Source organism: Gymnoscopelus microlampas, assembly GCF_963454915.1.
Source record: "Gymnoscopelus microlampas genome assembly, chromosome: 5".
NCBI lineage: Eukaryota > Metazoa > Chordata > Actinopteri > Myctophiformes > Myctophidae > Gymnoscopelus > Gymnoscopelus microlampas.
The window spans coordinates 19206250-19233351 of NC_139942.1; the positions used below are offsets into that span (position 1 = coordinate 19206250).

Genomic DNA, 27102 nt, shown 5'->3' on the forward strand with positions numbered 1-27102 from the left:
CCCTGGGGGAATGATGTATCTCACATGTGGATCTCAGACTTTATGTGGCCTGTTGGTCAGTCATCCATGACCTAACTCCAAATTCGGCCAAGGTCTCAGCCCGATCCGAACCTTAACTTACATTATAAAATGTAAGCTAAATATTAATATAGAAAAAATAATGAGGAAAAAGGTAAGAAGTAATTCTTTGGCCTACAAGAAATCTATTACACTGCCAAATCGTTCCAGTGGTTTGCGATATTAGCCCTGGGGACACACGCACACACACACAAACACACACACACACACACACACACACACACACACACACACCGACAAGCCAACCCTCTTATAGACAGCTAGCCTGCTGCACAGTTAAAACATAAAGTTGCCAACATTTGTAACGCTGATCTTTAGGGGAACTTTTAGTATTTACTGGTCCACGTGGAGGGGGAATTACTTTTCTGCATTTACTCAGCAGATAGATGCTCAGATGGCTCAGATGAACACATGGGGTCTTGTTAGCTCCTTAGTGTCTTGCTCAGGGATACTTTGACAGGGCTTTTATCTGGCACCTACAACTTCCCAGGTGGGCTCTCTACCTATTCAGCTATGGCTGCCCCCCATAAGATTAGTGGAGATGCCGGGGATTGAACCCGGGGCCTCATACATGCGAAGCATGCGCTCTACCACTGAGCTACATCCCCCTGTGACATCTATTGTGACCACACCTGTCTCATGCATCTTAATCTGAATGCTCTCTCTGAACGGTAAGGAAATATCTGTCACTCTGCTGGATTTAAGACTGGTGCAATCATCTTTAGACTTTTGCCGGGGCTCAAACCTGGGACCTTCCCAAGCAGCTCATGAGTATATAGATAGATAGATAGATAGATAGATAGATAGATAGATAGATAGATAGATAGATAGATAGATAGATAGATACTTTATTGATCCCCAAGGGGAAATTCAGATATCCCATAGCTCATACAGGCAAGGTTAGTTAAAAACACATCACAAAAAGAGGGTGGGGGCACAGGTTAAAACTGAGAGAAGACAAATATAAAAGATATATTATGAATAAGCATAAAAAAAGCATTTAAAAGGTGTCACTGGGAATAAAAATAAAGATCATATGTATCTCTGTCCTCAGGTACGATTGATCAGCAGCAGGTGCATGCTAACTCCATTCTGCACATCGTGGGAATGGTGGGATCCATCGACAACGACTTCTGTGGTACAGACATGACCATCGGTACAGACTCTGCCCTGCACAGGATCATAGAGGTGGTGGACGCCATCATGACCACTGCGCAGAGGTACTCTCCCTTTTGTACTTACATTCATTTTAATTTACAATTAGAAAAGATAGCAGCAGCAATAATAATAATGATAATACAAAAAACACTTTTTGGATAATGCATTGTATTCACATGTATAATATATTAAAATGCACTTATAAGGCTCCATAACACTCGTTATAAATGTTTAGTTTTATGCATAACTTATAACAAGGTTTTTGAAGTATTATAAATGCTGGTCATAACGCATTATAAGCTCAGCGGAACAGCACATTATAACTACCGGGTAACACTTTACTTAAAGGTAGTGTCTATGATGCCATTATGTTATAATGCATTATATTTGCAATTATTATGCACTTATAAGGCTTAATTTTAAATGTTTATAATTATGCATAACAACTTATAATAAAGACACTTTACAACTGACTAAGTTAGGGTGGTTATAATGTGCTGTTCCGCTGAGCTTATAATGCATTATGACGACACTTATAATTCTTCATAAACCTTGTTATAAGTTGTTATGCATCACTATAAACATTTATAGTAATGCATTATAGAACCGACCTTAAGATACGTCTTACCCAAAGAAAATATACAAAAACAATACAAGATCCCCTAGCTCTTTGTATGCATTTGCCCCAAACAAGTTCTTTCTACACAGTAAAGTCCTTAGTGTTAATTTATCCATTATCCATCAATTGGAACCAAATGGACCCGTAAGGCTCCATCTGGTTCCAATTGTACACTGTTAGAGATAACTGAACACTGAGGATTTTACTGTGTAGAATCACTTGAATATCCCTTACTCATGGTTTCCTTTAATGTTGGTGATCTAACAACAGAACATCAGTGTAAATCACGTTTAAAGATAAGAGGGAGTGGGCAGAGTCCTCTCTCCTTTTCCCTCTGTTGAAATCTGAGAGGCAGCGAGTTTAGACAGAGTAGGGGCCGGGGGAGGAGTTCCGTTGGAGGGGGGCTGCTGGTGAAATCTGATCCCCGGGGCTGGCTCAGGACACGTGGCTCCAGAGTTAAAGAGGACTGAAACTCTAAATCTAAAATTATTTGATAAGGCTACTTGTGTTTGCAACCAAGGCTGTGTTTTTCCAAACAGAGACCTGGCCAAGGCCGCAGCACATTAAGTAAAAAGAAACAGAACAATGAAGTCACTTCATGTAAACTAAAGTGAGGGAAAGAGAAACAGAGGGAGCGATTGACAGACTTATAAAGGGGGAGGGGGAGCAGCACGGCATAGGGCTCTGTGGCGCAATGGATAGCGCATTGGACTTCTAGTCAAGCACTTGAGACGTGATTCAAAGGTTGTGGGTTCGAGTCCCACCAGAGTCGAGTTTTTATGCGGTAGTACTACTAGTCTGTGAAGGATATAATCTGTGGAACCATGTTGGACAAAATGTATTATGTTTCTCTGCTGTTTTGTATAATTCTTCTGGGTGGTATGTGACTGAATCCACAACCCTGGAGACATTATTAGCAATATTTATATAGCCATAAACTCTTACTCCACCAGTATTCACCCCCACAATGTGATTCATATCTGTTCTGCTTCAGTCCAAGACAAACATTGATAGTGACATGTTCTGTGACAACATTGAGTTTACAGAAAAGGTTGTTAGATAACGTGATTTTGTATGTGGGCATTGTTTATGTCAGTGGTTCTCAAAGTGGGGTCTAGGGACCCCCAGGGGTCCTTGAGGGGGTTCCAGGGGGTCCCCAGCGAAATGAGTTAATATAGCATCAAAATCAGTTAAACCACTTTAACCCTTTATACATCTGCTATTTGATTGCCAAAACATATTAATTTGGGGGTCCTTGACATTCAAATGTTTGAGAACCACTGTGTTAGATAACTTGATTGTGTTATGGGGCATTGTTTATGTGACACTGTCCCCTCTATGCTCTCCTAGTCACCAGAGGACCTTTGTACTGGAGGTGATGGGAAGACACTGTGGGTAAGGCTTGTCTCTCTACTATTGTTTTATTCTGTCTCCCTCATTGTAAATAACATCAATATGTCCACCTCATTTTTTGTTGCCACCAATATTGTAATGTTCAAATTTTCTTTATTTGGATAAACCCCTTGATATGTACCATCTCGTTTTCAAGGGGGTCCCAACATAAATACATACAGTATCGCAATCACTACATGTAGAACAAAACACGTACATACATACATCATACACAAAAACAACAGACCACATACAACCTTGAAAACCAGCAGAGCTTTAGAATGGCAGAAAGTCCATTTAATAGATAAAGTCTGATGAAAATGGATCAACACCGCCTGATATAAAGTGTTTAAAACACTATGTTCAGTACAATGAATTTAACATATACAGTGTGTGTTCAGTTCTGACTGCACTTATAGATCATCAGGCTGTCTGGCAGAGGTTATGTTTTATTTGTTATATTGTGTCCTATAATCATGTTATAAACCTCTGTTGAACGTGTGTGTGTGTACACACAGGTACCTGGCCCTGGTCAGTGCGTTGGCCTGTGGAGCAGACTGGGTGCTGATCCCTGAGATGCCCCCTGTGGATGGCTGGGAGGAGACCATGTGCAAGAAGCTGTCAGAGGTAACACATACACACACACAAACGCGCACACACACACACACACACACACACACACACACACACACACACACACACACACACACACACACACACACACACACACACACACACACACACACACACACACACCAGTTCATACATGTAATGAATGTGTCATTAGTGACAATTCATCATGAATTTATCATGAACTCATCATTAATTCCTGGTCCTCACCATTAACTAATGGTGAAGTCACTATGACTTAACCAGCTCGATATATTACATCAGTTAAGGACGTTATTCCTAAGGAACATTTGCCAAAAATAGAAGATCTACTGTGAGCTATTTTTGGCAAAGAGATTTGGTGTAGATGGAAAAAAGTGGTCTATAAGTACAGAGCCAACTCAGGTCCAGTTTACTAAGTTTAGAGGGCTCAAGAGTGACTTCACCATTAATTAATAGTGAGGACCGGGAATTAATGATGAGTTCATGATAAAATCATTTGAATGAATGTATGACTTCATCATTGATTCATCTTTAATTAAGCCTGAATTATGTGTATGCATTTGTATGCTCAGGTACAGTGTTCCCCATATCACATATCATCTCACAGGCTTTTTAAAAAGCTTTGGTCAATGATGCAGCATTTATCCTCACACATACGTTTTCCAACTACATGACTCATTGATTTTCCATGCAGATGACACATTCTAACTGCAGTAAATCCATCAGACTCTCTCGAGCTATGTAAGCTTTCAAACACACATCATCAGATCAGAGGGTACATTTACATAAGTGCGACTCTGGTGGGACTCGAACCCACAACCTTTGAATGCCATCTCAAGCCTTTGACTAGAAGTCCAATGCGCTATCCATTGCGCCACAGAGCCCATGTAGTTATCTCTGATCCCATCTCTCTCTCTCTCTCTCTACTCTGGTATCAGATGTCTCTCTCGCTCTCTCACTCTGTCTCACTTTTTCTCTCAATCTCTTTCTTTCTCTCAAATCATTTAAATGGGCTTTATTGGTATGGGAAGTGTGAAAACACTAAGCTTGTACATACAATTAAATGTATAGACCTTTGTGTAATGAGAGCTGTATAACATTCCAATCAAATACAGTTGGTAAAATGAACTTAAATACAAGCAGAAAACTATCCGTTATAACTAGTTAACAGATCATTCACAAACCCGTAGTTATAATAATAAAGTTAATGAGTTATTAATGACTTGTTAAATGTTTGTGAATAGTTGGTTAACAATTATAAGTATGCCTTATAGACAGCTAATAAATCACTCACAAACTGGTAGTTAATGAGTTATAAATGACTAATTAATTTAAAAGCATGTTATTTGTAATATAACATACAACCATACATATCTATAACTATGCCTCATACACAGTATATGTAATAGATCACGAACAAGCTATTAGTAAACTACTTACTAATGGCTTGTATTTGAACACATAATAAAAGTGTTGTCCGTTTCCAGTTCAAATCTGCTGCTACGCCAATCAAATGAAGTTATGGGAAACTGTCTATTCCTTATTCACTAACATGAGCAAACAAGGAATAGCTACAACTTAAGAATAATGTTCAAATAACATATATAAACTATTGATGGTCTTAATAAATGTATTTTCTAACCTTAAATCATGATTTGTTATTCATTTCTTGTTGGTAGGCAGCATGGCTTATACTGAAAGTTGTTAATCAACTATTAACAAATACTTAACAAGACCTTAAGTAGCTTAGTAATAACTTGTTTGTGATATATTAAATATGTATATGGTTTAGTTATAAATCATTAACACATTTAACAAGTAATTTATAACTCTTTAACCACCAGTCTGTGAGTGATTTATTAGCTATCTATAAGGCATAGTTATACATCCTTAACTAACAATTAATGAACATTTAACAAATCATTAACAACTAATTAACTACCAGTTTGTGAATGATCTATTAACTAGATATAACACATAGTTATTCTAAAGTGTTGCCGAATAAGGTAATAGAATATTTTTAAACTTAAGATAAGGTTTGGCAGCGGTGGGATTTGAACCCACGCCTCCGAAGAGACTGGAGCCTTAATCCAGCGCCTTAGACCGCTCGGCCACGCTACCACACTCTTCCCTTCACTCACTTCCTCATTCAGTCACTCACTATTGCTGTAACACCCTTTACACACACACACACACACACACACACACACACACACACACACACACACACACACACACACACACACACACGTGGCTCGCTGCCATGTCCTGTTATTGTAAGCGACTTGTAAGCGACTTTGAGCGAGTCACACCTCACAGGCACCCAGCTTGGGTGTCTGTCAGTAGTGTAACATTCATCCCTACTCATACATTTCCAACTATATAACAATGATATAATTGATAGAACAGGGGTCCCAAACCTGGAGTCTGCAGACAATTTGCTAGTGAAGTTTTATTTATTTAATTTTATATAACATATTCACAACCATTATATAGGCCCTATCTTTAGGACAGCCGCTCTTAGGCTGATCTCTCGCTGCTATCTCTCATCTACTGCTTTGTTCTGGGTGCTTAAGCAAACAATAGCCAATAGATAACAAACAACCCATTGCAATGCATTGTGCATGACTCGTCAACCCCCAGTCTGCCTGTCTGCCAGCCAGGTGATTAATGCCATTAAAGATGTTTCTACTGCAATACCATTCTATTAACATACATGAGCATATTATTGCCAGCATAGGCAGTGGGAGAGTCATTCCCCCATTGCCCTCCTTACAGCCATGTAACTGTTCCTACATTATCTGAATATTACGGGTACAGTACTTGTTTTAATTTAAATGTTTTAATTAAAACTAAAACGTTTTTGGTAAAAAAGTTAAAGCTCTATATTCTGATAGTAAGCAATGCTATAAAGCAGGGTTCCCAACCTGCAGACTATTCTCTCGGGGTCTGCGATGGCATGGCTCACGGAAATTTAGTTTTTTACGCACTGGCACAGCTAGGGAGCTTACAAAGAGTAGTGTTGCCAACGCTCTTGAGAGAAATAAGCCAACGACCCACCTCCAAAAACAAGTCAATCTTGCGAGAGAAATAAGACAAATTTCACCTCCAAAAAAGCGCCAAAACAAGCCCAATAATATAACCATATATTCCTATGTGGCTCATAGAATTAGTCTATAATATTACAGGTCATTGAGTGTTTCCTGCAAGTATTTGTAGCCTTGTAGGCAACGTTTTTTTCATATTTTCACGCCTTTGGTCTGTTTCACAAAGTTGTCTGCATGGTAAACGTAACTATTATTCACTTCTCATTCACATTCAACCTAAATAAAATGAATGGTCATGCTTGGCCTCGCGTTGCTGTGAGCTTGTAGATCGTCTGCTTTCAGCAAAGATATTTAATGTAGAGCGAAAACAGAAAAGCTCCGAGGGACTCTGGTCAACCAAGTATAGGGTTTAAGTGGTTAATAGAAGCAATAAATATCCATCTGCACTGCAGACTGGCAGGCCAGCTAATTTAACTCTCTACTCTGGTCACAGATCTCTCTGTATATCTCTCTTTCTCTCTCCTTCTTGCGCACACAATGTAATGAAAGTTCCGAGAGTTACACTACTTTAACTTGCGTCATAGTCGTACATTCAAACTTTACTGGATGTGTGCGCATTCAGGTGGAAAAACTGCTAAAACATGTTTTAGTCCCTGAATGGGCACTCATCCAGTAAAGTTTGGAACGTTTGTCCCGTGTCCCGCATCAACAGAACAATATCCTGTATGTTAATTATCATAATGTAATGGAAAGAGAGAGAAGAGAGGGAGTAAGAGAAAGTTAATCAATGTTAATCGCAGCCTGTTCAACGTCTCAATGAGGTGCTTAACAAACTTGTACAGAAAATCCTACTACCACAACAACAATCATCAACGTGTGGGTTTTGAGGAAAGAAATGTGTCTGCTTATTTCTGTCCTTGTGTGTACACAGTTTTAGGTGTACACAGGGTGGAGAGAGGGGAGGAGAGAGAGGAGGGAAAGAGATACAGTGATAGCGATAGATATATAGATAGATGGTATCAGATATGACCGCATCGGCTCTGTAGCGTAATGGATAGCGCATGGGACCTGTAGTCAAGCATTTGTGATGGCATTCAGATGTTCTGGTTGTGAGTCCCACCAGAGTCGAACTTTTGTAACTTTACCCTCTGATGAGGTGTACAGTATGTCTAGATAGCTGATCCAGGGTTTTCACACGTTCACGTTGGTGTCATTCACAAAGTTCCTCCATGATTAATCAGCGTATGAATGACCGTTTTCCGCAGTCTGCATGTTAACCAGTAGTTATCTTCCCTCATTCACCTGAAAGATGCATAAGCGTAGGGGCTCGGACATGATGAAATGCAATCCATTTCATTCATTGTCAGTATCAAATTTCCTCATTATGCAAGTAAAGAGAGAAAGATTCTGTATACACTGTGGGTTAATATTTAGTAAATATTGAATCAGTTATTTCAGTACAAGAGATGCCGGACACCCCACCCCCCACCTCCACCTCGGTGCAATGTGAAAATGTTGCTGTAGTAGAGGACACATTTTAGCTGCAGTATACACTAGAATCTATGATAAAATGCTCGATCAGCTATCTAGACACACACCTCATCAGAGGGTAAACTTACAAAAGTGCGACTCTGGTGGGACTCAAGCCACAACATATGAATGCCATCCCAGATGCTTGACTATAAGTCCCATGCGCTATCCACCGCGCCACAGAGCCGATGCGCGCAGATCTGATCCCATCGCTCTATAAATCTATCTCTATCACTGTGTCTCTTCTCGCTCTCCTCTCTCTCGCGCTCTCTCGCTTGCTCGTTCTCTCTCCCCCTCTCTCTCTCTTCTCTCAAAGGAGCATCGGAAACCTGCACAAGCAAGTGTGACGGAAAAAAAAGCATGCTGACAATTAAAGATATAGGCTTGCTTTAAGTAAAGAAATGTGAAAAGTTTAAACAGAGCTGTGTAACATTGCTACTTCATCAATATATCTCAAATCATTTCAATTCAATTCAATGGGGCTTTATTGGCATGGCAAACGCATGTTTACATTGCAAAAGCAAATGTGAAATAAAACATTCAAAACAAAGAAATGTATGTACAATTAAGATAGAAAACAAAAAGTGTGCATTTGCTGTTAAAATATTATACCTGCCAGGATAACTTAGTATAACGCTTTAAAATCAATAGCAATTTTTGACTTTATATTAAGTTTAGGTCTATATATGTGTTATAACCATCTATAATACAGTATAACTGCACTTGTAAGGCATTATAGCACTTGTTATGAATGTTAATAATTATGCGTTAACTTATAACAAGGTTTATGAAGTATTATAACTTATAATAATATAATGTGTAAGTGCTGGTCACAATGCATTATAAACTCAGCGGAACAGCACATTATAACTACCAGGTAACACTTTACTTAAAGGTTGGGTCTATAATGCATTATAATCACACATAATGCTTCATAATACTCGTTGCAAATGTTTATAATTATGCCACAACTTATAACGAAGTCACTTTATAACTAATTAATTTACAGTAGTTATAAAGCTGTTCCACTGAGCTTAAAATGCATTAGAACACACACACACGGTACATTTACATAAGTGCGACTCTGGTGGGACTCGAACCCACAACCTTTGAATGCCATCTCAAGCCTTTGACTAGAAGTCCAATGCGCTATCCATTGCGCCACAGAGCCCATATATTTGGCTCTGATCCAATCTGATCCAGTGTTGTAATGCCTTATAATGCACTATAAATGCTATTATAATGCATTATAGACCCGACCTTTAATTTAAGTGTTACACAATTTTTCAAATGTATTTAAAGGTAGCTGCTCTGTGTGTACGTACTGAGATCAGCACATTGCAAATGTACACATGATTAGTAGTCTTTTTTTTGCTTTCTACCCTTTTTCTCCCCAATTTAGTCATTATACCAATTAATTCCTCCCCACGCACATTTGTGTATTGCTGTTGTATCCTGTGCTGTGTGAGAGAGAGACGAGTCAGTGCTCTCACACACATACGGTACATTTACATAAGTGCGACTCTGGTGGGACTCGAACCCACAACCTTTGAATGCCATCTCAAGCCTTTGACTAGAAGTCCAATGCGCTATCCATTGCGCCACAGAGCCCATATAGTTAGCTCTGATCCAACCTCTCTCCCTCCCTCTCCCTCTCCCTCTCTCTCCCTCCCTCTCTCTCTCTCTCCCTCTCCCTCTCCCTCTCCCTCTCCCTCTCCCTCTCTCTCTCTCTCTCTCTCTCTCTCTCTCTCTCTCTCTCTCTCACACACACACTATTTTAAAGGGGCCCTGCACTGCAGTATGATCCACCCATGTGTCCATGTTCCCCGTCTCTCTCTCTCTCTCTCTCTCTCTCTCTCTCTCTCTCTCTCTCTCTCTCTCTCTCTCTCTCCGTCTCTCTCTCTGTCGCTCTCTCTTAACTCAAATAGAAATTATATTTTAAAGGGGCTTTATTAAGCACCCTGCACTGCGGTATGATCCACCCATGTGTCCATGCATGTCCCCCCCCCCTCTCTCTCTCTCTCTCTCTGTCTGTCTGTCTTTCTCTCTTCTCTCAAATAGAATATATACATTAAAGGGGATTTATTAGCACGGGAAACAGGAGCAGAGCTGTATAATAATGTGTATTGCACATTGCAATCAAAACAAACAGAAAAATTGTGCTTTTGCTAAATATGCAGATAAGTTATGCATCCCATGTCTATTATGAATTATAAGCATAGGTATTATGCATTACAAGGTAATTATAACACAGCATAATTATAGTTATATTTATATTATAAGAACACAAATATTTGCTTTATAATGATATTAATCATAAAGCATGTTATATTACTTATAAGGTATTACAGTATAATACTTTATAATTGCTAGGTAATCACATACATTTTTGCAAGGATCATAGTGTAGTATAAATATAATACATTTTATATTATAATGACTGTTATAATCCATTGTAGTGTAATTATAAGTCACTATAAGTGGTCGTTGTGTTGCTTTAAGTAAAGTTATGACATTCCGGAAGCAGAAAAGTTTGTTTTCACTTGACTTAAAGCACCCAATGATCACTTATAGTGACATGATGGGTGCGTTCGGAAATTATGCACCGGAGCACACTCGCCTATTAGTTTGTATTGGCCAGTGCGCTCAGTGCTGTATTTTCGAACACACCCATAATCACACTATAATGCATTATCACATTGATTATAAGGCATTATATAATTTTTATAATGCATTAACACGCTTTAAGAATTATAATACCCTAAATCTAGGATTGTCCAATTATGAAGTATTGTGACACTTGACTTAAATCATTATAAAAGGCTGTATAATATGTTATTGTTATGTTATTGCATTATGAGTGCTTATGAACGCTTATAACTGTAAGTATACAGTCTTTTTAGCCGATTACAATACATTTATACTTGACCCTATAATTCATTATAAAATAAATGATAATTTGAAAGGATTATTGTCATAAAGCATATTAAGTATGTATGAGAATTGAGAAACTATAATTACACAGTGTTATAAGCAGATTATAATGCATTATAGACATGGGATGCATAGCAAGTGTTACTGATATGGTCAAATAAAATGACATAAACATTTTTCCTCAAATGATAACAATAAAGATAAAGTTTGGCAGCGGTGGGATTTGAACCCACGCCTCCGAAGAGACTGGAGCCTTAATCCAGCGCCTTAGACCGCTCGGCCACGCTACCACACTTCCTCTTTCTCTCACTTCCTGCAAAACACACACACACACACACACACACACACACACACACACACACACACACACACACACACACACACACACACACACACACACACACACACACACACACACACACACACACACACACACACACACACACACACACACACACACACACATACACAGCTGACTGACAGATCTACAGTGGTATTCAGTGTTGTTTGCTGTCACCCAGATCCGCTCCCGGGGTTCCAGGCTGAATATTATAATAGTAGCCGAAGGAGCTGTGGACACACATGGAACAATCATAACCTCTGATTATGTGCAGGATGTGAGTACTGTACCAGCACTGTAACCAGGCCGAACCAGCCTGCTACAGAGGGGGAAACCAAACCGCTGCTTCTGTTGGTGCAGGGGGGGTCAACGGTGATGGACATTCATGAGAAAGACAAAGAGATAGGGACCATGCTATTGTGAGTTTGAGGAGGTGCTGCTGCATCTTTCTTCTCCAGATACTTGTCACAATGGGGGGGGGGGGGGGGGGGTATTATGTTTGTTATGTAAATCTGAGCAATTTAGACAGGGGTTTTGACCAGGGTGTTAAACGTGTGAAGTGGTCTGGGCTGCAGGCAGCTGTTTTAATGGTTGCGATAATCAAGCCTTTGACTTTTTGGTTACAGCCTCAGGTCAGGTAAATCACTTTAACGTACACAGTAAATGGTTTTGATTATAGTGTGATGTGAAACAGGACAATAACAATTTACAAGACAAACAACAATGTGTAAATCAATATATAATCTATATTTCAGACAGAAGTCCATAGCACATAAAGCTAACATATGATAACATAACATGAGTTCTGCATTTACCCATCCTAACTATTAGGAGCAGTGGGTGCCATTAATACAGCACCTGGAGAGCAGTTAGGAGTTAACCACTTAAACCCCAGCATCCTTATTGTGGGGAAGGCTTTCGCAGAAGCCTTTCTTCTGCTATTTTCAGCGAAAGCTTTCCCCACAATAACAGAAAATACACTAGTATAGAGCCCTGAGGGACTCCAGTCAACCGTATAGGGTTTAAGACTTAAACCCTATATGGTTGACTGGAGTCCACTTAAACTTTACGTGTTTTTTAAGGGTCTTGTTCAGGGACGCTTCAACTGGGCACAAACTGGGGCTTTTTGTTTCCCAGACAGCCCCTCTAACCATTCAGCTATGGATACAAAGGGGGCTGGCTAGCTGTAAATATCAAATATTTTATGTGACATGACAAGTATCTGGAGATGAAAACTCATAAATATAAATATCTAAAATGAAAATTTGTGAGACATCCCTTTAAAGCCGATGGTTGCCAGGTTGTCTTGTTTGACGCACAGTTATCCCCCTTCACCAGAACCAGCTGTTTGAAATGCAAAACGTTTTCTGTCACGTGTTAAAATGTTTTTTTGCCCTTTTAAATCTTTCCAGAATCGTGCCGAAAAGAAAAGGCTGAATATTATTATTATAGCTGAAGGGGCCATAGATTGCCACAACAAGGCCATTACTACTGACTATGTCAAGGATGTAAGTACTGGGAAGAGGTCAGTCATCCAACTGACTGGCTACTTCTCCTCTATGTTGTGGTTTTGCTGTGGTGTGCATCCCTCACCAACATCACCCAACAACCCCCTGAATGTTTGCCTTTCCCATCGTTTTAACATCGTTTAACGTCTCATCCTAAATAAAATCCCCATCCTATCATTCCAAGATGGATGCCGATGTTTTGAATATTTTCTTCTCTCCATTTTTCATCATCATCATCATCCCCTAACCTGCCATGTTAACCACTTTCAACCTGGCGTCCCTATTTTGGGAATGTCGTTATAAGTGAATAATGATATAATTTGTCAATAATAATAAAGTAGGTTGTAGAGGCTTATTGTCAGCCGAGAATGGGGGAGTTTATCCCTGTTACAATGAGCTAGACCCCTGGGAGATGGGTGCGCCGCACCTATCATCAGCAAGTTTTGCTACTCACATGCTGAGCTTAGAGCTGTACCGAACGAGCTACCGGGACACAATTAGGGGTTAAGTGTCAGGGATGTCTTGACAGGGCTTTAATCTGCTTCCCAGGTTATGGCTGCCCCCATAACATCAGTGGAGATGCCGGGGATTGAACCCGGGACCTCATACATGCGAAGCATGCGCTCTACCACTGAGCTACATCCCCTGATGTACTGATTGAGACCCCACCTATTTAGTCACGCATCTTAATCTGAATGCTCTCTTACTTGTAAGGAACATCTGCATTGTCACTCTGCATTGTCACTGTGCTGGATATACATCTACGACGGTGCTTGGCCAAGACCTGCCTTAGAAACGCCCTGCCTGCCTACACACACACACACAAACAGGAGCACTGTTTTTTCACGTGTTGAACATAAACGACTGGATGAGGCGAAAAATGCTGGGTTTATGAAATGATGTGAGCCCTGCATATTGCGATTATTGCGGTGAATATACGTCCTTTTTGGAAAAAAACAAATCTGCGCCATTTGGCTAATTATGAATTGAATTGAATTATGCAATCGCATTTTTCTGGAGGGACTAGTTTATTGGTTTGGTCTGGGATATGATTGATACTGCCTAGTGGATTAGACAATACATGTAAATACAAAATAATAATCATCTTCAAGGCTCACAGGTATTTCCACATGCCACCATATTAATTACATAATTCTGCAGCACTGATTAATGTAGCCTTGGATCAAGACGGCCATCGGTCACAAGACTTGTAGTCATAATAATAATTTATATGACAGTATTATATTATATAATATTATTAATGTATTTATAGGAGTGTTATGTCTACAAAGTATTTATTTCTGTAATGGGTAGTATTTATCTTGCAAAGATTAAGTTCAAAGTCAACAGTATAGCCAGCTTACTACTGTATGTGTTGAAAAGCAGCAGCACCAGCACACAATACAGTCAAAGACTATCAACTATGTTATGTACATAGTTCTATGCACACGTAACCCATTAAGACCTGGAACTGTGTCATTTTTAGATTTGAGCTAAAAAGCATTATTTCACACTTTGTCTATTCAAAAATAGCAGATCTACAAGCTCGTAGCACGGCACTCGGTGCCGCGCTATGAGCTTGTATATCTGCTATTTTTGAATAGACAAAATTCGTGAAAATGTGTGCAAATCTTTGAATATATATTTTTAAAGCGAACATTTTAAAACTCAAATCTTTGCTTCTGGGGGTCCCTGGAACAGAATATTTTGATGGGGGTCCGCGGCCAAATACACATAATTTTGGGGGTCCTTGACATGAAAAAGATTGAGCACCACTGATATAGAAACCTACGTTTTTCAGAAAACTGTTGGGATTTAGGAGACATGTAGAATCGGCTTCAGGTCTTAATGGGTTAATTGTGTAGCAGTGAGCACTAACGTTCATTTTTCATTTACACATCCTTGTAACACAGATTAAGACTAAGTTCAAAGTCAACAGTCTGCAATATATATAGCAAAATACGCTAAATATGCTAAATATATGGGGCATGATTTCATAAACCCTGCATTTTTCAACATACATTTTGGCCTTATCCAGCCGTTGGGTGAAAAAACAGTGCTCCTGTGTGTGTACAGGCTGAAAGCGGCAGCCAAGGGCAGATTCTTGGCAAAGCATCGCTGTAGATTGTATATACGCGTGCTGTATTAAGACTGGTCTAACCGCTTTCACCTTTAGACTTTTGCCAGGGGCTTTTTGTTTCCCAAGCAGCCAAATGTTTAACGACGAGGATGGGATTCGAACCCACGCGTGCAGAGCACAATGGATTAGCAGTCCATCGCCTTAACCACTCGGCCACCTCGTCATACATTAGTGTGTTTAGAAGCATACCTAATTTCGTAATGCCCCACATTGTGAGCTTGTAGGTCGGCTATTTTCGCTATTTGTCATATGACTAAGTCTATAGGGCTCAAGTGGTTAACCTGTGCATGTGTCATCCCCTAAACCCTGTGTTCTTTGTCAGAACATTATGGTAAGTGTCTGACATGCAGCAGACTCAAACCCATGGCATTTCAATTCTATTTTCATATCCATGTGTGACTTTGTAAATGTGACTGGACATGTTTTGCATGAATTTCCCCCTTCTGTTATTTCATTATTTAACACAATGTTTAAATTTGTTTTGCCTTTGTTGTCATATTCCATGTATTTTAGCTGTCGGATGAAATACGTGCACCTTCCAAAAGTCAACTTGTCATTTAAACAACGGCTTACTTTCAAATAAACAGGCTTAAATTGTTGTATTATTTTAGCAACGTTTTTAATTAGATTCATTTTGATTGTTTTTTTTAAACATTTGTAATTTAAGGACCATGTTATGTAATGAAAACCATGAAAATATACAAAAGTTGGCTTTTGGGGGGTTATATGTAGATCTTATGTTTTAGAATAGACTAATCAATCCATTTGTGATATCTGACTGCATGCCTCTGTCCACTCTCCTGACCACCATGTGTAGTTGGTGATCCGGCGCCTCGGGTTTGACACCAGGGTCACCATCCTGGGTCATGTCCAGAGAGGAGGAACCCCCTCTGCCTTTGACAGAATCCTGGTAAACATTATAGCATATTTAACAATGTGAATACAAATGATTCAGCATGTCTGTAACTGTATCTGTGTTTATTGTTTAAAATATTCATAATATACTTTTGATTTTCAATGTAACAAAAAAGCTCAACTTCTTTATTTTTTTTATGTTAATTTGTTTTTGACTGAGCTTCATTGATCTTAAGTTAGCTTGGGGTAGGAAGGAGAGTTTCCAATTTGACAAGAAAGGAACAGCTCTTTAATGTGGAACCTGTGTGAACCTTTCTTTTTACTTACGATAAATGACCTTTGACCTGTGCAGGCCAGCCGTATGGGCGTGGAGGCAGTACTTGCTCTACTAGAGGCCTCAGCCACAACCCCGGCCTGCGTCGTGTCACTGGTCGGAAACCAAGCTGTACGCCTGCCCCTCATGGAGTGTGTTCAGATGGTAAGTCTGTGGGAGTGTGTGTGTGTGTGTACACTTTCACATTAGGTTAGATTAGACCTGCATATGAGTGTGTGTTCATGGGTGTCCATATGTCACTGTTTGTTGGAGTAGCAGAGAAAATAAGATGTGTGTGTGAATGCGCGCGTGTGTGTGTGTGTGTGTGTGTGTGTGTGCATGCATGTGTGTACCCATGTTGAGGTCACGCTGGGATGCTGTTCAGTACAGATGGTCAGAGCATAAGAGACTTGTTTGATTTTAATCTAAACCTGTTCCAATGTTCTACAACACACTACTGTACTCTTATTTGTTAGGATAATTAATGTAGAAGTTACGTGAAATCTATTCTTAATGGAGTCATAAGTAATAAGTATTTACCTTTTAGCAAACTATTTGTTTGAGAAGAACCAAACTAATTCAGTCCAGCTTGCAGATAAAATTGCCATTTATCAAAGCTAATGACTGAACAACTTACTCCTCGCAGCCCCTGATAGGCCTTCATCCGGTGTTAACCATGTGAAATTAAATTATAACCCTTGTAGCCAAACAGTAGAGATTTAAAATGACATTTATGGAAAAGACAGACTTCAGTTGTCATAGCAGCACCACCACAGTATGAAACACATAACAGATATAAAATAATGAGAAATGAGTAAACAGGGATTAGAAATAAGGTAAACAAACAAAAGGAGATTCAGACACATGGTGTGCCGCCTTAAAGGAGCTACACCATGAATTTAAAAAATAATAATAATATTTGATATCATATTGTTTATGTCCCTCAAACGTTTTTCAAAAGGTTTGAGCCTAAATCAAGCCTCAGATATACTCATTCCAACTAACTTCTCTCTGGCTTATAAAGCACTTTCACCTGCAATACCACATTGTCCTGTTTTTTTTATTTTTTTTTTTATTGTTTTTTTTTGGTTAGAACTGAAAGACAGGAGGAATTGTTCCCAGACGTGACGTAGGGTGGGGGAACAAATCTGACGGACTGTTTTCAGACCAATTTACATAAAAAACACAGATAGCCTATGAAAGCCTGCATGCTCGAAGTCGGGTATTTGTTGGAACAGAAGAGAGGTGGGGGAGACCAAAAACACACAAAAATGAAGAAAAAGTTAAAATTCATGGTGTAGACCCTTTAAAATAAATAATATTAATTTGATCCAGTGGGGGGAATTCAGTTGTCAGCTCCAGCTGATTGCTGTCCAAGTGGTCAGACTTGAGCGCAGGGGGGGGGGGGGGGGGGGAATCAGGGACACCTCAACAGGGACTTGATTCTTACCAGGTGGGAAGCAGCAAGATTAATGGAGATGCCGGGGATTTAACTGAGGGCATGCGCTCCACCACATTTTACTTTTCTTGCATTGGTGCCAAATTGTATTGAGAACTTGTACAGTATATATGTTACAGGTAAATTGGAAAACCAGTGAAATTGAAAAAGGAGCGCTCATTTTCACCCCCCCTCGCTTCCCCCTTTGTTATCGATTCACTTTGATTGCGACTGGTGACGTTAATCTGTCTATGTAATCAACACACCTGTTACTAGGCAATTCTGTGGAACCAACACTAGAGGGCAATGCAAGCCCCACTAGAGCCCCCCCCCACCCACACACACACACACACACACACACACACACACACACACACAAACACACACACACACACACACACACACGCGCGCACACGCACGCACGCACACACGCACACTAATTAGAGAGTGTCGTGGATAGTAACCCATGAAAAGATCTATTCTCCCCCTATCGTTTTACAACTCGGACGGCGCTGAGTCGACTAGCAGATCATTGGCCGGTCGGCGCGGGCACTCGCGCCTGGAGGCGCTCGGGCGTGCCTCCTCGTTCTCAAGGTCTGCTGAGTCGGCGCGCCTCCGTCATGGACAATAACTATTATCACCATCTCGTGAGTTAACAATACAGCGTTACTCTGCTCAGTTTGGCTAACTGCTTCATTATCCAACCTGTCGTAGAATATTTCTCTCATATTATCCATTTTATTTCATTTCGCATCAAAGCCCCGCCTCGTGCCGAAGCCCCGCGCCTAAAAACGAGCATTATCCATTTTATTTTCAGCGATCCTCCGCCTCGCATCAAAGCCCCACCTCGCGCCGAAGCCCTGCGCCTAAAAACGAGCATACCTTTCCAATTTCCCAACGAATGCCAATTTCCCTGTAACATATACACACAATTTATATGCCACACCTGATATAAATACTATATGTACTTATAATACAGCGTACATCATTGCACTAATGATGCAGGGACAACTGGGTTTTCGTTAGGGGTTAAGTATCTTGCTCAGGGACACCTTGACGCCTTTACCTGCAACATTCTACTTCCCATTCACTTATGGTCGCCACCCATAACATTAGTGGAGATGCCGGGGATTGAACCCGGGACCTCATACATGCGAAGCATGCGCTCTACCACTGAGCTACATCCCCTGTGACACTTGCTGCGACCCAGTTATCTAATCACGTATCATGTGTTGTCACGACCAGTCTTGGATTTGCGACTGGTCGAACCGCATTCACCTTTAGACTTTTGACGGGGCTCAAACCCCTTTTGTTTACCTTGCAGCCAAATGTTTTTCGACGAGGATGGGATTAAACCATAGTTATAATAAATCTAGAAGGCGGATTGCCCCACCCCCAGCTATTCATTTCAATGAAAGTTGCTCAGTGGCGTTTGAAGAACCCGGAAGTCTGCTGGAAGTATAATATTGGGTCCATGCCATAGAGTCTGTCGGAAGTACCAATATTGGGTCCTGAGCAGGCGCACAAATGGTAGATGCAAAAACAGTAGCATTTTAAATGCGTAAGTGTTGCTATCCCAGATTTGACCACTAGGCGACGGCCGCTTCACTGTTCTACTGTGGTTCTGGGGGGTTGGATTAAAGCCACGTTTGCAGAGCACAATGGATTAGCAGTGCCACAAACTCACTTCATGTTGTGATGCACCACATTGTGAGTGTCTTGCTCAGGGACACCTTGACAAGGCTTTTATCTGGGACATTCTGCTTCCCAGATGGGTTTTCTACCCATTCAGCTATGGCAACCACATAACATTAATTGGAGATGCCGGGGATTGAACCCAGGACCTCATACATGCGAAGCATGCGCTCTACCACTGAGCTACATCCCCTGTGACACTTGCTGGGACCCTTGTTATCTAATCACGCATTATGCGTTATCACGACCAGTCTTGGATTTGCGACTGGTCGAAACGCATTCACTTTAGACTTTTGACGGGGCTCAAACCCCTTTTGTTTTCCTTGCAGCCAAATGTTTTTCGATTAGGATGGGATTACACAATATTCATAATTAATCTAGAAGGCCTATTGCCCCACCCCAGCTATTCATTTCAATGAAAGTTTCTCAGTGGCGTTTGAAGAACCCGGAAGTCTGCCGGAAGTATAAAATTGGGTCCATGCCATAGAGTCTGTCGGAAGTATCAATATTGGGTCCTGAGCAGGCGCACAAATGGTAGATGCACACGCAGTAGCATTTTAAATGCGTTAGTGTTGCTATCCCAGATTTGACCACTAGGCGACGGCCGCTTCACTGTCCTACCGCAGCACTGGGGGCTTTGATTAAACCCACGCATGCAGAGCACAAAGGATTAGCAGTCCTACAAACTCACCTCATGTTGTGATGCGGCACATTGTGAGTGTCTTGCTCAGGGACACCTTGACAAGGCTTTTATCTGGGACATTCTGCTTCCCAGGTGGGTTTTCTATCCATTCAGCTATGGCAACCACATATATAACATTAATTGGAGATGCCGGGGATTGAACCCGGGACCTCATATATGCAAAGCATGCGCTCTACCACTGAGCTACATCCCCTGTGACACTTGCTGTGACCCTTGTTACCTAATCACGCATTATGCGTTATCACGACCAGTCTTGGATTTGCGACTGGTCGAATCGCATTCACTTTAGACTTTTGACGGCGGCTCAAACCCCTTTTGTTTTCCTTGCAGCCAAATGTTTTTCGACGAGGATGGGATTAAACCATAGAGTTATAATATATATAGAGAGCGGATTGCCCCGCCCCAGCTATTCATTTCAATGCAAGTTGCTCAGTGGCGTTTGAAGAACCCGGAAGTCTGCCGGAAGTATAATATTGGGTTAATGCCATAGAGTCTGTCGGAAGTACCAATATTGTGTCCTGAGCAGGCGCACAAATCGTAGATGCACGCAGTAGCATTTTAAATGCGTTAGTGTTGCTATCCCAGATTTGACCACTAGGCGACGGCCGCTTCACTGTCCTACCGCAGAACTGGGGGCTTTGATTAAACCCACGCATGCAGAGCACAATGGATTAGCAGTCCTAAAAACTCACGTTGTGATGGGCCACATTGTGAGTGTCTTGCTCAGGGACACCTTGACAAGGCTTTTATCTGGGACATTCTGCTTCCCAGGTGGGTTTTCTATCCATTCAGCTATGGCAACCACATAACATCATTGGAGATGCCGGGGATTGAACCCGGGACCTCATACATGCGAAGCATGCGCTCTACCACTGAGCTACATCCCCTGTGACACTTGCTGTGACCCTTGTTACCTAATCACGCATTATGCGTTGTCACGACCAGTCTTGGATTTGCGACTGGTCGAACCGCATTCACTTTAGACTTTTGACGGGGCTCAAACCCCTTTTGTTTTCCTTGCAGCCAAATGTTTTTCGACGAGGATGGGATTAAACCATAGTTATAATAAATCTAGAAGGTGGATTGCCCCACCCCCAGCTATTCATTTCAATACAAGTTGCTCAGTGGCGTTTGAAGAACCCGGAAGTCTGCCCGAAGTATAATATTGGGTCCATGCCATAGAGTCTGTCGGAAGTACCAATATTGTGTCCTGAGCAGGCGCACAAATGGTAGATGCACGCAGTAGCATTTTAAATGCGTTAGTGTTGCTATCCCAGATTTGACCACTAGGCGACGGCCGCTTCACTGTCCTACCGCAGAACTGGGGGCTTTGATTAAACCCACGCATGCAGAGCACAATGGATTAGCAGTCCTAAAACTCACCTCATGTTGTGATGCGCCACATTGTGAGTGTCTTGCTCAGGGACACCTTGACAAGGCTTTTATCTGGGACATTCTGCTTCCCAGGTGGGTTTTCTATCCATTCAGCTATGGCAACCACATAACATTAATTGGAGATGCCGGGGATTGAACCCGGGACCTCATACATGCGAAGCATGCGCTCTACCACTGAGCTACATCCCCTTTGACAGTTGCTGTGACCCTTGTTATCAAATCACGCATTATGCGTTATCACGACCAGTCTTGGATTTGCGACTGGTCGAATCGCATTCACTTTAGACTTTTGACAGGGCTCAAACCCCTTTTGTTTTCCTTGCAGCCAAATGTTTTTCGACGAGGATGGGATTAAACCATAGTTATAATAAATGTAGAAGGTGGATTGCCCCACCCCCAGCTATTCATTTCAATGCAAGTTTTTCAGTGGCGTTTGAAGAACCCGGAAGTCTGCCGGAAGTATAATATTGGGTCAATGCCATAGAGTCTGTCGGAAGTACCAATATTGTGTCCTGAGCAGGCGCACAAATGGTAGATGCACGCAGTAGAATTTTAAATGCGTTAGTGTTGCTATCCCAGATTTGACCACTAGGCGACGGCCGCTTCACTGTCCTACCGCAACACTGGGGGCTTTGATTAAACCCACGCACGCAGAGCACAATGGATTAGCAGTCCTAAAAACTCACGTTGTGATGCGCCACATTTTGAGTGTCTTGCTCAGGGACACCTTGACAAGGCTTTTATCTGGGACATTCTGCTTCCCAGGTGGGTTTTCTATCCATTCAGCTATGGCAACCACATAACATTAATTGGAGATGCCGGGGATTGAACCCGGGACCTCATACATGCGAAGCATGCGCTCTACCACTGAGCTACATCCCCTTTGACAGTTGCTGTGACCCTTGTTATCAAATCACGCATTATGCGTTATCACGACCAGTCTTGGATTTGCGACTGGTCGAATCGCATTCACTTTAGACTTTTGACAGGGCTCAAACCCCTTTTGTTTTCCTTGCAGCCAAATGTTTTTCGACGAGGATGGGATTAAACCATAGTTATAATAAATGTAGAAGGTGGATTGCCCCACCCCCAGCTATTCATTTCAATGCAAGTTGCTCAGTGGCGTTTGAAGAACCCGGAAGTCTGCCGGAAGTATAATATTGGGTCAATGCCATAGAGTCTGTCGGAAGTACCAATATTGTGTCCTGAGCAGGCGCACAAATGGTAGATGCACGCAGTAGAATTTTAAATGCGTTAGTGTTGCTATCCCAGATTTGACCACTAGGCGACGGCCGCTTCACTGTCCTACCGCAACACTGGGGGCTTTGATTAAACCCACGCACGCAGAGCACAATGGATTAGCAGTCCTAAAAACTCACGTTGTGATGCGCCACATTTTGAGTGTCTTGCTCAGGGACACCTTGACAAGGCTTTTATCTGGGACATTCTGCTTCCCAGGGGGGTTTTCTATCCATTCAGCTATGGCAACCACATAACATCATTGGAGATGCCGGGGATTGAACCCGGGACCTCATACATGCGAAGCATGCGCTCTACCACTGAGCTACATCCCCTGTGACACTTGCTGTGACCCTTGTTATCAAATTACGCATTATGCGTTATCACGACCAGTCTTGGATTTGCGACTGGTCGAATCGCATTCACTTTAGACTTTTGACGGGGCTCAAACCCCTTTTGTTTTCCTTGCAGCCAAATGTTTTTCGACGAGGATGGGATTAAACCATAGTTATAATAAATCTAGAAGGTGGATTGCCCCACCCCCAGCTATTCATTTCAATGCAAGTTGCTCAGTGGCGTTTGAAGAACCCGGAAGTCTGCCCGAAGTATAATATTGGGTCAATGCCATAGAGTCTGTCGGAAGTACCAATATTGTGTCTTGAGCAGGCGCACAAATGGTAGATGCACGCAGTAGCATTTTAGTGTTGCTATCCCAGATTTGACCACTAGGCGACGGCCGCTTCACTGTCCTACCGCAGCACTGGGGGCTTTGATTAAACCCACGCATGCAGAGCGCAATGGATTAGCAGTCCTACAAACTCACCTCATGTTGTGATGCGCCACATTGTGAGTGTCTTGCTCAGGGACACCTTGACAAGGCTTTTATCTGGGATATTCTGCTTCCCAGGTGGGTTTTCTATCCATTCAGCTATGGCAACCACATAACATCATTGGAGATGCCGGTGATTGAACCCGGGACCTCATACATGCGAAGCATGTGCTTTACCACTGAGCTACATCCCCTGTGACAGTTGCTGTGACCCTTGTTATCAAATCACGCATTATGCGTTATCACGACCAGTCTTGGATTTGCGACTGGTCGAATCGCATTCACTTTAGACTTTTGACGGGGCTCAAACCCCTTTTGTTTTCCTTGCAGTCAAATGTTTTTCGACGAGGATGGGATTAAACCATAGTTATAATAAATCTAGAAGGTGGATTGACCCACCCCCAGCTATTCATTTCAATGCAAGTTGCTCAGTGGCGTTTGAAGAACCCGGAAGTCTGCCCGAAGTATAATATTGGGTCAATGCCATAGTCTGTCGGAAGTACCAATATTGTGTCTTGAGCAGGCGCACAAATGGTAGATGCACGCAGTAGCATTTTAAATGCGTTAGTGTTGCTATCCCAGATTTGACCACTAGGCGACGGCCGCTTCACTGTCCTACCGCAGCACTGGGGGCTTTGATTAAACCCACGCATGCAGAGCACAATGGATTAGCAGTCCTACAAACTCACCTCATGTTGTGATGCGCCACATTGTGAGTGTCTTGCTCAGGGACACCTTGACAAGGCTTTTATCTGGGATATTCTGCTTCCCAGGTGGGTTTTCTATCCATTCAGCTATGGCAACCACATAACATCATTGGAGATGCCGGGGATTGAACCCGGGACCTCATACATGCGAAGCATGCGCTCTACCACTGAGCTACATCCCCTGTGACAGTTGCTGTGACCCTTGTTATCAAATCACGCATTATGCGTTATCACGACCAGTCTTGGATTTGCGACTGGTCGAATCGCATTCACTTTAGACTTTTGACGGGGCTCAAACCCCTTTTGTTTTCCTTGCAGCCAAATGTTTTTCGACGAGGATGGGATTAAACCATAGTTATAATAAATCTAGAAGGCGGATTGCCCCACCCCCAGCTATTCATTTCAATGCAAGTTGCTCAGTGGTGTTTGAAGAACCCGGAAGTCTGCCCGAAGTATAATATTGGGTCAATGCCATAGAGTCTGTCGGAAGTACCAATATTGTGTCCTGAGCAGGCGCACAAATGGTAGATGCACGCAGTAGCATTTTAAATGCGTTAGTGTTGCTATCCCAGATTTGACCACTAGGCGACGGCCGCTTCACTGTCCTACCGCAGAACTGGGGGCTTTGATTAAACCCACGCATGCAGAGCACAATGGATTAGCAGTCCTAAAAACTCACGTTGTGATGGGCCACATTGTGAGTGTCTTGCTCAGGGACACCTTGACAAGGCTTTTTTCTGGGACATTCTGCTTCCCAGGTGGGTTTTCTATCCATTCAGCTATGGCAACCACATAACATCATTGGAGATGCCGGGGATTGAACCCGGGACCTCATACATGCGAAGCATGCGCTCTACCACTGAGCTACATCCCCTGTGACACTTGCTGTGACCCTTGTTACCTAATCACGCATTATGCGTTGTCACGACCAGTCTTGGATTTGCGACTGGTCGAACCGCATTCACTTTAGACTTTTGACGGGGCTCAAACCCCTTTTGTTTTCCTTGCAGCCAAATGTTTTTCGACGAGGATGGGATTAAACCATAGTTATAATAAATCTAGAAGGTGGATTGCCCCATCTCCAGCTATTCATTTCAATGCAAGTTGCTCAGTGGCGTTTGAAGAACCCGGAAGTCTGCCCGAAGTATAATATTGGGTCCATGCCATAGAGTCTGTCGGAAGTACCAATATTGGGTCCTGAGCAGGCGCACAAATGGTAGATGCACACGCAGTAGCATTTTAAATGCGTTAGTGTTGCTATCCCAGATTTGACCACTAGGCGACGGCCGCTTCACTGGGTACATACACACATGTCCGTTCGCGACCATACAGACGGCCGGAAGTCCCATCCACTCCCATGTAAAAAAAAAAAACGGAAAGACGGACGCGATCCGGTCCGGAAAAAGCACATCCGGTTTCCTCAACACATTTGTATACATAACAAAATTGCCTGATCCGGAACAAGAGCTTCCGTTTCGTAGCTACCCGTTTCACGCCAGCAAACGGAGTTGTGTGTATGTACCCACTGTCCTACCGCAGCACTGGGGGCTTTGATTAAACCCACGCATGCAGAGCACAAAGGATTAGTCCTACAAACTCACTTCATGTTGTGATGCGGCACATTGTGAGTGTCTTGCTCAAGGACACCTTGACAAGGCTTTTATCTGGGACATTCTGCTTCCCAGGTGGGTTTTCTATCCATTCAGCTATGGCAACCACATAACATTAATTGGAGATGCCGGGGATTGAACCCAGGACCTCATACATGCGAAGCATGCGCTCTACCACTGAGCTATATCCCCTGTGACAGTTGCTGTGACCCTTGTTATCAAATCACGCATTATGCGTTATCACGACCAGTCTTGGATTTGCGACTGGTCGAATCGCATTCACTTTAGACTTTTGACGGGGCTCAAATCCCTTTTGTTTTCCTTGCAGCCAAATGTTTTTCGACGAGGATGGGATTAAACCATAGTTATAATAAATCTAGAAGGTGGATTGCCCCACCCCCAGCTATTCATTTCAATGCAAGTTGCTCAGTGGCGTTTGAAGAACCCGGAAGTCTGCCGGAAGTATAATATTGGGTCAATGCCATAGAGTCTGTCGGAAGTACCAATATTGTGTCCTGAGCAGGCGCACAAATGGTAGATGCACGCAGTAGAATTTTAAATGCGTTAGTGTTGCTATCCCAGATTTGACCACTAGGCGACGGCCGCTTCACTGTCCTACCGCAGCACTGGGGGCTTTGATTAAACCCACGCACGCAGAGCACAATGGATTAGCAGTCCTACAAACTCACGTTTTGATGCGCCACATTGTGAGTGTCTTGCTCAGGGACACCTTGACAAGGCTTTTATCTGGGACAATCTGCTTCCCAGGTGGGTTTTCTATCCATTCAGCTATGGCAACCACATAACATCATTGGAGATGCCGGGGATTGAACCCGGGACCTCATACATGCGAAGCATGCGCTCTACCACTGAGCTACATCCCCTGTGACACTTGCTGTGACCCTTGTTAGCTAATCACACATTATGCGTTGTCACGGCCAGTCTTGGATTTGCGACTGG

The 27102-nt window shown here is 42.2% G+C and overlaps 1 protein-coding gene across 1 annotated transcript in view; it reads left to right on the forward strand.

Annotated features, from left to right (window-relative positions):
• The window catches only part of LOC311044675 (ATP-dependent 6-phosphofructokinase, platelet type-like), a 64165-nt gene that overhangs the window by 12914 nt on the left and 24149 nt on the right, over nt 1–27102 (forward strand). Inside the window, exons 5-10 of the mRNA XM_084056396.1 lie at nt 1133–1298; nt 3206–3250; nt 3766–3874; nt 11892–11987; nt 16176–16268; nt 16566–16691. Of these exons, the coding sequence (XP_083912522.1) occupies nt 1133–1298; nt 3206–3250; nt 3766–3874; nt 11892–11987; nt 16176–16268; nt 16566–16691 (635 nt within the window). The remainder of the gene's footprint in view (nt 1–1132; nt 1299–3205; nt 3251–3765; nt 3875–11891; nt 11988–16175; nt 16269–16565; nt 16692–27102) is intronic.